This window comes from Capricornis sumatraensis, chromosome 2 (genome assembly GCF_032405125.1).
Source record: "Capricornis sumatraensis isolate serow.1 chromosome 2, serow.2, whole genome shotgun sequence".
NCBI lineage: Eukaryota > Metazoa > Chordata > Mammalia > Artiodactyla > Bovidae > Capricornis > Capricornis sumatraensis.
The window spans coordinates 49,738,539-49,753,830 of record NC_091070.1 but is presented as its reverse complement, the minus strand read 5'-3'; the positions used below and the strand labels follow the sequence as shown (position 1 = coordinate 49,753,830).

Below are 15,292 nucleotides of genomic sequence, written 5' to 3'. Positions count from 1 at the left end.
CTGCACTGTTTCATAGCGTTGCTCTCTACTGGTTTGTGGGAAGCACTGAACCTACAGATATTGACCAACATAGTGAGACATATAGGTGAGAGAACCAGGGAAAACCTGACCTAGATGATGTGGTGGCAGGAGTACTAGGAGAACACATAAACAATTTGCTCAAGCGGAAGAGTGATTGGACACACAAATGTCTGCCCACCAGAAGCAGAACAGTTCATGTCTCTGCTGAACCTACTTACCTCTGACTTGCTGTTCTAGACTAAGGATGACTGCCACGGCCTGATGAAGAATAAGGAGTTTTGTTTGGGGTTTTTCACTCTTTAAATGAAGCTGACACATTCGACCAAGCTCCTTGAATGCCTCATTAATATCTCGTACACGCAAGCGTTCTCTGGCATTGTTAGCCATCCGCCTTTCTTTCTCCCTTTCTATCTTCTGTTCTGGGTTCAAATCCTCATCTTCATTAGTACTGCTGGAAATGAAAGTAACAACAATGTCCATTAGGTTCCCTATAAAGTAAGATATACTAATTGCACAAAATTATGAAGTATAAAAATTAAAATGACCTATACATTTTATCAAACGGTAACAGCTACACTTAAATAATGTGTATTAATTTTCAATCTTTCCTTGATGTAAATATATAGCTATATAGTTGAAATTATACCACACACACATTTAAATGCATTTTCACTGTACATTACTACATAAAGACTTAAAACTAGTGAAATACTTCATAAATATAATATGAGCACATATTATAGCACCCTGCTTTTCCAAATATGATTAGCAGCATCAGCATTATTGTTTAAAAACTTTTTACTTCACTGTAAAAACAGTGTTGCACTAGTTAAAAATATAACATCTCAGGTTCTACTGAAAACCTACTGAATCAGAAGCTTCATTTTAACAAGATTTATATGTACATTAACATCTGAGAAACACTGTCCTATTATAGCAATGTATTATAGTTTATGTTATGTTCTTCTCCCCAGTCCACTGAGGAGGAGGAAGAAAATCTTAAGATACGGAATGAAAGAAGTATCTCAGAAAATTACTACTTTCTGTTCCAGAAAAAAATATTACCATCAGTGGTGATGATTTTAAAACATGGTTGAACTGGAACATTTTTTCTGAAGGACAAATTGGCAAAAAAAAATCCAAAGCCTTTTCCAAGGAGGCCTTACAAATAGCTGTACAAAGAAGGGAAGTGAAAAGCAAAGGAGAAAAGAACTCCATTTGAATGCAGAGTTCCAAAGAATAGCAAAGAGAGATAAGAAAGCCTTCCTCAGTGATCAGTGCAAAGAAATAGAGGAAAACAATAGAATGGGAAAGACTAGAGATTTCTTCAAGAAAATTAGAGATAGCAAGGGAGCATTTCATGCGAAGATGGGCTCAATAAAGGACAGAAATGGTATGGGCCTAACAGAAGCAGAAGATTTTAAGAAGAGGTGGCAAGAATACAGAGAAGAACTGTATAAAAAAGATCTTCACGACCCAGATAATCATGATGGTGTGATCACTCAAATAGAGCCAGACATCCTGGAATGTGAAGTCAAGTGGGCCTTAGGAAGCATCACTACAACTCCTAAAAGATGATGCTGTGAAAGTGCTGCACTCAATTTGCCAGCAAATTTGGAGAACTCAGCAGTGGCCACAGGACTGGAAGAGGTGTTTTCATTCCAATCCTAAAGAAAGGCAATGTCAAAGAATGCTCAAACTACCGCACAATTGCACTCATCTCACACGTTAGTAGAGTAATGCTCAAAATTCTCCAAGCCAGGCTTTAGCATTACGTGAACCATGAACTTCCAGATGTTCAACCTGGTTTTAGAAAAGGCAGAGGAACCAGAGATCAAATTGCCAACATCCTCTGGATCATCGAAAAAGCAAGAGAGTTCCAGAAAAACATCTAATTCTGCTTTATTGACTATGCCAAAGCCTTTGACTGTGTGGATCACAATCAACTGTGGAAAATTCTGAAAGAGATGGGAATACCAGACCACCTGACCTGCCTCTTGAGAAACCTGTATGCAGGTCAGGAAGCAACAGTTAGAACTGGACATGGAACAACAGACTATTTCCAAATAGGAAAATGAGTACGTCAAGGCTGTATACTGTCACTCTGATTATGTAACTTATATGCAGAGTACACCATGAGAAACGCTGGGCTGGAAGAAGCACAAGCTGGAATCAAGATTGCCAGGAGAAATATCAATCACCTCAGATATGCAGATGACACCACCCTTATGGCAGAAAGGGAAGAAGAACTAAAGAGCCTCTTAATGAAAGTGAAAGAGGAGAGTGAAAAAGTTGGCTTAAAGCTCAACATTCAGAAAACTAAGATCATGGCATCCAGTCTCATCACTTCATGGCAAATAGATGGGGAAACAGTGGAAACAGTGGCTGACTTTAATTTTTTGGGCTCCAAAATCACTGCAAATGGTGACTGCAGCCATGAAATTAAAAGACGCTTACTCTTTGGAAGGAAAGTTATGACCAACCTAGATAGCTTATTCAAAAGCAGAGACATTACTTTGTCAATAAAGGTCTGTCTAGTCAAGGCTATGGTTTTTCCAGTAGTCATGTATGGATATGAGAGTTGGATTATAAAAAAAGCTGAGTGCCAAAGAATTGATGCTTTTGCACTGTGGTGTTGGAGAAGACTCTTGAGAGTTCCTTGGACTGCAAGGAGATCCAGCCAGTCCATCCTAAAGGAGATCAGTCCTGGGTGTTCATTGGAAGGACTGATGTTGAAGCTGAAACTCCAGCTGACTCATTTGAAATGACCCTGATGCTGGGAAAGATTAAGGGTAGGAGGAGAAGGGGACGACAGAAGATAAAATGGTTGGATGGCATCACCAACTCAATGGACATGAGTTTGGGTAAACGCCAGGAGTTGGTGATGGACAGGGAGGCCTGGCATGCTGTGGTTCACGGGGTTGCAAAGAGTCAGACACGACTGAGCGACTGAACTGAACTGAATTGATACAGCCTCTAAAAACCAAGCTGCAGATTTTACAGCAAAAGACTACATGTGCTGTATAATTCCATTTACAGGAGCTTCTAGAAAAGACAAAACTGATGTAATGGAAAGCAGATCAAGGTCTGCCAGAGGATGACAGAAGATGACTGATTATAAATGGGTATGAGGAAACTTTCTATGCTGGCAGAAATATTCTACATTATTAATATCTATGTATATCACCATATACATTTGCCAAAGGTCAAAATTCATGTACTTAAAATTGATGTAGTTTACTGTATTTTGAATTAAACCTCAATAAAGCTGCCTAAAAGCAAAAAAAAAAAAAAAAACAACAAAACGAAAAAAGATGTTGCAGAAAATACTCATGGATAGATGAAAAGGTTAAAAATACATTATTAAATTTAAAAGCTGAAATTATAAACTTATATCCAGTTTATTTCCAATTTAAACTGTATTTATGGCAAAAAGATATTCCTTGTAAAGTAAACAGCAGTTAATTCAAGTGTTTTTTTGTGTTTTCTTGGTGTGCTTTTCTATAATTTTCAAATTTCTGTAATGAAAATGGACTAATTAATTGGAAAAAAACTGAGAAAAATGCTTTGGAATAACTTCTAGAAAATTCTTTGCATATTCAACATTTCAGGAATAAATTACTGGGTAGAGTCTCTTAGAATCTGGAAAATCTGTGCACAAAGAATCAATGTTCCACCTCTTCTCTAATACCTTGAGTACTTTAATAAAGAACACACAGACAACAGATTTTTACTCCTACTTGTCAAGAAATACGTAAAAGTATTCTTTTGATAATAGAGAATCACTAGCTTGTTGACTTCAAAGGAACCTTTCCAGATTATCTAGCCCAAAGGTTTCCAAATGTGGCCACTCATCAGCATCTTTAGGAGTTCTTCTACAGTCTTCAAAGGCCCCACTGCTGGGGATGCTTGGGCAGTGAGCTTGGGTGAGAAATGCACCTGCATTTCTAAAATGTTGCACAAGTCTGCGGCGCAGGGTTGAGAACCACTGTAACATCAGTGACCTCCCTAGGATTACACTGCTAATTAGTTGTAGAGTGGAGAAAAGAACCCAGGTAGTGCTTCGTGGAAGAAAACCAAGAACACGTATATAAAATTATCATCACCATAAATTATTATAGTACCTTTACTGATATTTATAGCATGGGAGGCAGTATGAAAAGAGCTTTATATGTATAATTTTCAGTTTATTCCCACAAGAATCCTAAATAGAAAATTTTCTTTAAGATGGAACCAAACCTCAGCAAGTTTTACTAACCTGCCATGGTCATTTGACAAAATGTAGTGAAGCCATAATTCAAATCCAGGTTAGCCTTATTTTATCCAAAGCCATGTTTTAAATTTACTATTATTAACTATCAAGTGTAGTTCTTGCTAACCCATTATATGGCATTTTCAATTTCTGATGACCTATAACAGAGCTCAGCAAACTGGCCCGAGAGCCAGCTACCTGTTTTTGTAAATAAAATTTTATTGACAGAGCCACGCCCATCTGTTATGTATTTGGCTGCTTTCATGCAACAGTGGCAATGTTCAATAGTTGCAACAGACACTGCATGACCCATAAAGACTAAAATATTTACTATTTGGCCCTTCACACAGGAAGTTTGCTGACCTGTATGATGAAAAGATGAATGATGAGGAGAGGTATAAATTATTCCCCTAAAGTTCTATTTAAATCATGAAACTGAAAGAATTAAGATGCCTCAAAGGAGTGGCCTCGGGATTCCCTGACCCAGTTTTGTCTTCTTCATGCTCTTGCACAACTGAATACAATGCAAATTAAAATGACAGAATTATTTTTAAAAATAGGTAGTATTAGGTTGTAAGATTTATTTTTCCCCAAGAGAAACGTTAAAGTATTGAAAACGGTGAGACTATCAAATATAAAATGACAACTTTTAAATATATGAATGACAGAAAGGACCATGCTGTTTTTTTATTTTTGGTTTTGAATTAATTTTAAAATTTTTCTGGCTGTGCTGGGTCTTTGTTGCTGGGCAGGCTTTTCTACAGCTGTGGCAAGCAAAGGCTACTCTAGTTGCAGTACACGGGCTTCTCATTGCAGTGGCTTTTCTTGGCACATGGGCTTAGTTGTTCCACAGCATGTGGGATCTTCCCGGATCAGGCATCGAACCCATGTTTCCGGCATTGACAGGTGGATTCTTTATGGCTGAGCCACTAGGGAAGCCCTATGCTGGTTCTTTTAGTTAATCTAGCATACTTATTGAAATTTCCTTTGTACCATACTTTCACACAAAGAACAATTAAAAATTTTTTCAATTTATTTGGCTGTGTTAGGCCTTAGTTGCACCATGTGGGCTTAGTTGCTTTGCAGCATATGGGATCTTAGTTTCCCAACCACAGATCAAACCCATATCTCCTATACTGGAAGGCAGATTCTTAACCACTGAACCAAGAGGGAAGTCCCAAAGAACAATGTTTTAAATATAAATATGTGTGATATATACCTATTACTGATAAATATATATCAAGAAATAGAATGTACCACGTGCATGAGTGCTCAGCTGTGTCCGATTCTTTTGTGACCCCATAGACTGTAGCCCATTAGGTTCTTCTGTCCATGGGATTTCCCAGGCAAGAATACTGGAGTGGGTAGCCATTTCCTCCTCCAGGGAATCTTCTGACCCAGGGACTGAACCTGTGTCTCCTGCATTGGCAGGTGGATTCTCTACCACTGAGCCACCAGCAGAAAAAAAAAAAAAGACTAGGAGGATGTATCACAAATAAATTATCTCTTTTCATGTAGAACTAAAAGAAAAATCTGATGGAAGAATTTAGAAATCATTTGAAACTAATCTCATTATGTGTCAATATCCATATTTCAAAGCAGTCAAGTCCAGTTTCTAGAACTCCTTGTTCAACAACAGTGCATGGGGAATACTTCCTTTTCCACACTCTTTTCAAATTGTTTAAAACATGAGTACACAAATTTCTTTTATAAAGAGCCAGGCAGTAAATATTTTCAACTTTGTGGGCCATCTCTCAGATCTACTCAAATCTGCCACTGCACTATGAGAACAGCCACAGACAATATGTAAATGAATGGTGCACGCGGTGTTCCAATAAAACTTTGTAAAAACAGGCAATAAACTAGATTTGGCCCATGGGCTATAGTTTGCCAGCCCCAGGTTTAAATCACAGAAGAGGTTTTAACTTAAAATAATATACCTAATTAATAATATATAACTTATTATATATAATAATAACATACTTATTATACTTAATATATTCAAATAATTATTGACAGACTGCATCTACCTATACTTGTACAATTCAACTTGTTTTAGCTATTTTGTTCTCTAGCTGTCATACAGACTATAAGCACTGAGGGGAGAAAAGTAATTCTTTTTTATATGCAGACCCTAAAATATTGTTGGCAACATGGAAAACAAACTTAGAATCAGCTTCATGTGTCTCCTGTTGAGGGATGCTGTGAGGATTAAATGAGATGACAGACATAAAAGTCCCAACACAGTATCTAGAACACAGCTGACACTTTTTACCCATGGCAAGTGAGTGAAATATGACCTGGATGGTAACAGATACCTTGTTCTGCCTCTAGATGAAACTTTGATATCTTTTTGGGAGGATTCATCATCTGATTTCATGTCATCTGATGAAGGAGGTTCATGAAGATTTTCATCTTTCTCTTTATTTTCAGTCTTGATTTCTGTTGGAACAACAGTTCCAGGCTGACTTTGCAAGCCACCTAACAAAGAGGCAAAGAACAAATTAAACGTCCAGACTCATTTGTGAATTAGAATTAAGACAGTAAAAAACTTTCTTGATGGCAAATATCCTTAGTTGTTTTAGAGCTATGACGGAAATCTGAAGATGTAAAAGTGTAAGCTATTCAGAGTTGCAAAGAGCATGTCCATCAACTTTAGAAAAAAATGCTTTCTAAAGCATCTGTATTTAAAACAAACAAACAAACAAGCTTGACCCTGATGGTGAGTCCAATGTTCACTTTCAGGTACCATTTAAAAATTAAACAAGGTATGAGAAACAAGATGCATTTTAGAAACCAACTTTTAAGATGCTGCCAAGGTGAAAGAAATAAGCTTTAACATTTTCCTGGACAAACACAATAAAACAGGTATCATGGTTAAATATAATTGGGAAAATTTTACTTTGATGGTCTTTTATTACCTATGTATTTGTACTTATTTATAAGGTCTACTATAACATTGGCCACAGTTTGCTTTTTACAAGAATTATCTGTCTCTCCAAATAAATTATAATCTTCTAAACAACAGCTACTATCATTCAGAACTCTAAATATACCCAGAAATATCTTTCTCACTGCCTCTAGGGACCATGAAGACTCAGCCATGAGGGGAAGTGATTTAAAAAGAGACAGGACAGGGTCTTCCCTGGTGATGGAAGACGCCATGCCTCCACTGCAGGGGGTGTGGGTTCAATCCCTGGTTAGGGAACTAAGATCCCGCACGCCTTGCAGTGCGGCCAAAAAAGGCGGGGGTTGGGGGGGGGGGAAGAATAGAAGCTAAGAAGATGACCAGTGAAGACTGAACAACAGTTTGTACAGGGTTCCATCCATCAATAAACATCCATAATTGGATCAGCTAAACTGATCAAAGTACTGAACCCTAAATATCTACCCTGCACATTCATGCAGTAGTACCATTGTTTGGAATTCTCCTAAGATGACTTTTGATTAACAGATATCAATTTGACTGTGAAAAAGGTGACAGAGCTCCAAATGATACCTGTCTGCACTACTGCTGAAAACCAACAATACAGTTACCTCTATAATTTTCCTGTGTTTTATGGTTCAAGTCTGTGCTTGAAGCAGTGACCGTACTAGACAGGACTGAATGATTGCCATTGAGACTGACAGAGTCTTCTCGATGAGTTCCAACCTAAAGTAAACAAACAAACAAACAAGTTCATGGGGCAGTAACTGTTCAAATTCTTGCACTGGGTTTAATAGAGAAAACAGTATCACTTATTTAAATTTAGCAACTGTTTTTGGATGTCACTTTTCTGGTTTTTGAACTGTAAAAGACTTGATAGTAGTAGTACTGTTTCTGAACAAAAATATTTTTTAAAAAATATTAAAAAAAATTTTAACTTTCAAAGTTTATATTCCACAGAGGGTTGTGGTGAGAAGCAAACGAGCTAACAGAGACAAAGCACTCTATATGATGTGCTGTGCTGTGCTTAGTCACTCAGTCATGCCTGACTCTGCGAGAGCACAGCATATTATAAGCTCTATTCTGTATCAGCCAATCTGAAAAGCTAGTCTACATACTATTTAAATATGTTAAAGTATCCATGAATTTGTATTTCTTCTCAAAACAAATTAAAAGAGCAGCAAAAGCAATACAAAATTAAAATAACTTAGAAGTTCTACATTCCCAGGAACCAAAATTGCCATATATTTTTATTCTCAGTTTTAATCAGATTTAGACAAGTCACAGTTAACTTAAACTGAGAAGGTATGGCATGCAATTTTAGCTAATGCAGTATTTTTAGAAAAACTGTTACAAATGAAGCTTTTTATTAGAACAATAGCAGACGAGTCAACTAGAAGATTAAGCCTTTAATTAAATAGATTTATTGCCTGGAGTTATACATAAGAACCACTGTTTTTCAACAAATCCTTCAATCCCAGTAAAACACCATGCTTTGAATCCCTCTTGAGTAATTAATATAGCTTTTATCTTTCATGACTTTGTATGGATTTTACCCTAATATAAATACCCCTATGCAAGTTTATCCTTTGGTTTCCTGTGAGCCAAACAAAAGAAACAAAAGTTTCAGGCAATGCAGGCTATTGGTAGTGGATCTGATCAGGACATACCAGGTCTTCCACCTTACTTTTGAAGAAATATCTGTCCTCTGCCTTTATTCTTACCTTTAATGTAGTTAAACAACAACAACAAAAACCATTTAATGTATTCCACAGCTACTTTTAAAATTATCTGAAGATTAGGTGTGTCACTACTCCCCCTGGATGATCAAGCATTGACTATATCCTTTTTCTAAACCACACAAATTCATCACTCATTAGAATCACAAAATCTTAAAGCTGGGAAGGGACCACAAAAATGAAAGTAGCCTTCTACACCCTTACCACTTAAGAAATCTTTCCTTATCCCATAACCTTTACTTCTACACTGAACTTCAACACACCCCCAATAAAAAAATCTTGAGAAAAATCTGAGGAACTAAACTTAACAACAAGTGAAGTAGACTGTGAAAATTACTTTCAAGAGAGGAAATCATTTTTTAAAAAGTTTATGATATCCTATCTCTAGGGAATCCTAGTCATGTTTATTCTTAACACATAGGTTGCTTTCTTGCTAGCTATAACTACTCATGGTTTGAGGGGAAAGTTGGTTCAAAATTCCTTTTTATAAAAATAGACATGACATAGATATAAAATGTAGCTAAAAATTCTTTGGGAACTTAGGAGTCTCAGCTTATTTTAAAAATAATGTATTACTAGAATATTTTGACAGGCTGAATAAGTCATTGGAGGATAAAGCAAAAGCTAAAAGATTCTATGTCTGTATTTATAATGTGGACTTAAAACTTCCTATGATCTTTGGTAATATGTGCTAATTTTGCTCTTCTATAGTATTTTGAGCTATCATACCAAGTATTTTAAAAAACAGGCTTTTAAAATTTAAACATAAGTATATTTACTATGCATTTTATCTGTGAAACCTATTTTAGAGCTTCAGAAGACAATACCACTGAACAAACTGAATTTCACTGAGTGGTAAGTGATGATACATCTGTGAAATTCTTATTTTTTTTACTTCATTAGTATAAATAATTCTTTGATTTTCTGAATCTCAACTAATAAAAATGTCCTATCACTTCCTTTCTCATGAAAGGCTTGGCAGACAAAGGATCATTACCGAAACAATAAACCTTGGGGATTTTGCTTTTCCCTGAAGGAAAATCAGAAAGGTTACTCAATTTGTTTTGGGATACAAAATGCCAATGAATACCTTTGTCTCTGTGGAATACTACAAACTAAATATTCTCTCACGCCAACCTTGAGAAAATTGAACCTTTAAAAAATGGTCTCAGACTAGCAAAAACTTTAAGTCTGGAGTTTTTCATATTAATGAAGTTAGCAGGAACTTTTTGTTTGTAACTTGATTCCCCTCGCAAATGGGCCTCATATATTTTCTGGAGAATTTGACTTTCACAGTTCTTACAGTTTTCTTTAACCAATGCTCACCCTGGCTCTCATGTCCTCCCTTTAATCTGCAGCTACGCATTCAAATGGCTCTGTCTACACACGCAACAGGTGTATAAACAGTTCTTTGTCTGAGCTCAGAGTCTGTGGGGCCAGCCAGATAGGACCTTGTTTAATTGTTCATCTCGTTAGCATACAGCTGACAGGCTGCTTCTCTTGGGGGACTAGCAGGGGAAGGAAAACTTCTAGGCCTGCTATGCTCTAAATCTCGATTATTATGAAGAGCTCCATTTCAGAATAAAAGGCCCATTCCATTCAGTGACGTCGTCTTGCATTCTGAACCTTTACAATCAATGTATGGCCTTATTTTTGTGGGAGCATCCGACAAGGGACTTCTTTTCATTTAATTTGGCCAATGGCTTCAACACCCACAATGGAAAGATGTTAAATTTAATTAGTTGATGAATAAGAGCTCTTGTGAATTAAGGGACAGACTGAAAAATACTCAGCATGAACTCCTCTCTGATTCTGAATTCTATTCTAATAATTTGCTCAATTTGTACTATTCACTGAATACTAGCGATTTAACTTAAATCACTATTCATCTACGGACTGGTTAAAGGATCTCTATGTACTGCATGTATTTTGTTTTACCTGAAGAGGGTTTTATGCTAAAACTTGGAAGAATTCTATTTGTTATGGTTCCTTTTGAACAATATTTCTGTAAATATATAAGTTGTCTGATTTTCAAGCTTAAAAGTTGACATTTAAACAATTTTGAGTTAAAAAAATGGCATCAAAATGCTTTAAAAGCACTATAATGTGTTCTTAATGAAAATAAAAAAAAATTTAAGTTGCCCATTTAGGAAAAAATTGGTTAGAAAAAGTAAAGTACAGTTAAAAAACAAACTCCTTTAGTTTAGCTGAAACCTACACATACAATTTCTACTGTATATAAACCTTTACTAATAAAATTAAATATTGTTCAAACATATGGCTAAAATGATTCTAAATTTACTCTGATATGTGACGAAAAGTACTTAAAATCTTGAATAAAATATTACTCTATTTGTTCGTCTTTAATAACAATCTTAAATCTTTTAAAACTAGGAAAAATATAGCTTAATTGCTTTAGGATTTAGAAATCAGATGTGATTTATATTTTAAAATCATTATGTAAGGTAGCTGTAAGTTCTACAATTGAACATTGTTTGCTTTCATATAAGACACACATTTCTAACTATAGCTTAAGCGACAAAAACTCAAGCAATACAAAAAAAAAAGACATGCCAGAGTTAAATTTCCTTAGGACTTATAACAAAATCAAAAGATCTCATGGATGTAATTTCATCTGGTATCATAAATAAGGAACTTTTAAAGATGTGCATCAAGCTTCCATTAATATAAAGCTTCTAATCCAACTTAGTTTGAAGTTGAAATCATGGTCTGAACAATAACTGGGTACTTTGTGTTAAAGATAAAAGAGCTATTACAGAGCTATAACATTGGGCCTTGGTATTTTAGATATTACAGCCATAAACAGATGTGATGTACGATAACTTTATATTGCTGAAACCTCTTTGCAATGCCTAAATGATACCAATGAGTCTCATTCCTTTTCAGTTTTCCACTTATTAACATTATTTTTTCCAGTCAGCAGTTTATTCCAAGAGCTCATTCTTACACTAAGTAAACGAGAGCAAAACTAAAGTCTGTACAGTGCTCACATTTCAGTAGTTCTAAAAATCCTGATTTTGTGTTTTAAATGATACATCACATTCTAATAAGTGTCTGATAAAGCCTTAATTTTATATTTGGATTAAGAGGCTATGGAGACTGTCAAAAATTCTGAAAGGGAATAAGAAATTAAGTAAATGAAAATGTTAACCCTATTCAAAAGTAAGAGGAAATGTTAAAACTAGGGCAGACTGGCTACACTAATTATATGAGAAGGAGTAGGAATTATCCACTTACTAGCTTTTTTTTCCTGATATAATAATCTTCAGGAAATTTAATTATTGTGTATATTGATACCTAAAATATATTATTCCTGTTGTTGGAATTTCTTTTAATCCTAACCTTTTGTGCTAGTCAAGTTTGTTCAGTTCAAAGAAACAACAACAAGGGGGCTTCTCTGGTGGCTCAGTGGTAAAGAATCCGTGGGCCAATGCAGGACACAGGTTCGATTCCTGATCCAGGAAGACCCCACATGCCACGGAGCAACTAAGGCCGTGCGCCACAAGTACTGTGTTTTGGAGCCTGAGAGGTGCAACTACTAAAGCCCACACGCCCTAGAGCCCGTACTCCACAAGAGAAGCCACCACAATGGGAAGCCCCCGCGCTGCAACAAGTAGCCCCTACTTTCCACAACTAATGCAAAAGCCTGCACAGACTTGCTGCAACTAAAGAAAAAGCCCGCACAGCAACGAAGACCCAGCACAGCCATAAATAAAAGAACAAATAAATAAACAACAAAGTTAGGTCTTCTGATATTGAGCCCTATTAATATTTTTGGCAGGTGGTAGGTAGTCTTATTATCTTTGTGTGAAATAAAAAAAATAGTAATAAAAATAGTTAATTATTTCATTTATGAAAGATAGATGTGTCTACAAATCATTACTATAAGATGCAGATGATCTTACTGGCATACTTTTGTTATAACTGAAAATAATGTCAGGAAAGGTTCTCAGCAACAAAGCTACTTCTTTGATCAAGGAGACTATTTGGTTAACCTGCCCATGTAGAATTCATACCACCAGTAATCTTGGAAGCACTTGAAGGCTGAGAGCAGAACTTTCTGTATTACTTTTATCCTGCCATCAAGTCTTCTTTTTCCACTCTCAGTGAATTCTGGCTCACCTCAAATATTTCAACTACTTCACAAAACTCCCAAACTACTGGTTGAAATGAAATATGAAAAAAGCTATAGGTGCGAAGAAAAAGAAAAAACAAACAAAAACCTGCTAATTCTCACTTCCTACACTGGGAAGCTAATTTATGTTCTAAACTAGGGATTGGCAAAGTATGTCTGTGGTCCAAATCTGGTCCTGTTTTTTTTTTTTTTTTTAAACTAATAAAGGAGGCCCTTTCTATAAATAAAGCTTAGCACAGACACACCCATTTGTTTTTGTAACACCTATGGGTGCTTTCATGTTACTGAACCAGAGTTAAGTAATTGTGATACACAGCATATATCCTGCAAAGCTGAAAATATTTACTATCTGACCTTTTAGAGAAAAAGTTTCTGGCTCTTCTCATCTATAATGCTAGGAGAGAAAGTAACATCATATTCAAAATCTGGAATTAAAATGGTGACCTCTAGTAAATGCCCATGAGAACAAAAATCCATTACATCAAAATTTTTATTTGCATGTTCTATGGAGTTCCTAGAAAGGTTTAGCAGACTAGTTCTCTCTATAGAAAAATAAATGGAATGATGAAAATTAAATACTGAGGGAAGTTGACTTGACAGATTCTAAATGGTGATACAGAATTGCTGATAAACTGCTATTTCTGTGGTTACTTTGTAATTGTGGCCATGTAAACCTCCATTTTTAGGGGTCTAAGAAATATTAGGGCTTCCCTGGTGGCTCAGAGGTTAAAGTGTCTGCCTGCAATGCGGGGGACCTGGGTTAACATAGGTTAATACAGAGGAAAAGTTATCTTTGTGACCCCATGGACTATAGATCACCAGGCTCCTCTGTCCATGGAATTCTCCAGGCAACAATAATGGAGTGGGTAGCCATTCCCTTCTCCAGGGGATCTTCCTGACCCAGGGATCGAATCCAGGTCTCCTGTACTACAGGCAGATTCTTAACCGTCTGGGTCACCAGGGAAGCCCCCCAAATACTAATTTATGTTAATACAGAGGAAAAATACATAAACTACCAGAAAGTTAAGGAAGACAAAAAAGAAGTGTTTCCAGAATGTAAAATTGTGTCATTTCTTAGTCATGAACAGTTAGAATACATGAAGGTGGGATACATACAGGCAGGAGATTAACTCTTGGAGATGGCTGGCAATAGTTACAACAATATGTTCTCTAAATCACACTCTCTCTCAGAACATGAAAAAAGCTGTCAGGCATGTAAACAAGGCTCCTGGTAGTACTGATGGAAGCCCTTAGACACGAATAACAGCCACCAGCATAAATTTTTCTCAACAATATGCCTAACACTTAGCTGGGACAGTCACTGGCTGACTGTGATTTTAATTTCATTCCATCCTTTGGTCTTTTGCTGAAACTGAGAAATGAGTATTCACAGCTAAAAAGTTCATTTCAGAAGGATGGGAATTTAATACTGACTCACTCGACACTGTCAGATCTTGTCAATTAATAATATTTGAGGGTAAGCCTGGCAGAAACATCTGCATCTCCATCTCATTAGTGATTACATCTGGATGGGGTGGATATAGCAGATTCTGGCAGATTTTCCCCAGCTCTGTGTCCTCTTAAGAAGGTTATAAAAGCTGAAAGAAGACCTTGATAGATAAACTAAGCAACTAAGTTGCTGCAGCACTGGTGCTGCTTCTCAGACTCTGTTAGACTCACCTCATGTTTCAGAACTCTTTTTTCTTCTAGATTACCTTCAGTTTTTTTCCTTTTTAAAGAATATCTCTGGCAACTCTGAAACAAGCAGCATATTCCTAGTGGATATAATGGAAGCTACTTTCTTAATGAAAGTTTCAGGGCAATATCTAATAAAACAATTTTCCCCTCTACAAGTCCTTTTAAAGTGTACTAGGTTTTTATATGGCTTTGCAAGAACGGATTTTGAAAAATTTCTTTTCCAACTTGTATCCAAAGTTGATAAAAACAACCTCCCAAAGACAGAAGTTCCATTTCATACAAACTCTACATTTATTTAAGAGGATCCAGAGATATAGCTGGCAGGCTGCAGTCCATGGTGTCGCTAAGAGTCGGACAGGACTGAGTGACTTCACTTTCACTTTTCACTTTCATGCATTGGAGAAGGAAATGGCAACCCACTCCAGTGTTCTTGCCTGGAGAATCCCAGGGACGGGGGAGCCTGGCGGGCTGCCGTCTATGGGGTCGCACAGAGTTGGACA

General features: G+C 36.4%; 1 protein-coding gene across 2 annotated transcripts in view; it reads right to left on the bottom strand.

Annotated features, from left to right (window-relative positions):
* Positions 1-15,292, bottom strand: part of TCF12 (transcription factor 12) — a 388,964-nt gene that overhangs the window by 14,639 nt on the left and 359,033 nt on the right. For both annotated transcript variants that reach the window (XM_068964717.1, XM_068964719.1), the window contains 3 exons: positions 7,811-7,925; positions 6,592-6,754; positions 240-472 (listed from right to left, as the gene is read on the bottom strand). In XM_068964717.1, coding sequence (XP_068820818.1) covers positions 240-472; positions 6,592-6,754; positions 7,811-7,925 — 511 coding nt within the window. The remainder of the gene's footprint in view (positions 1-239; positions 473-6,591; positions 6,755-7,810; positions 7,926-15,292) is intronic.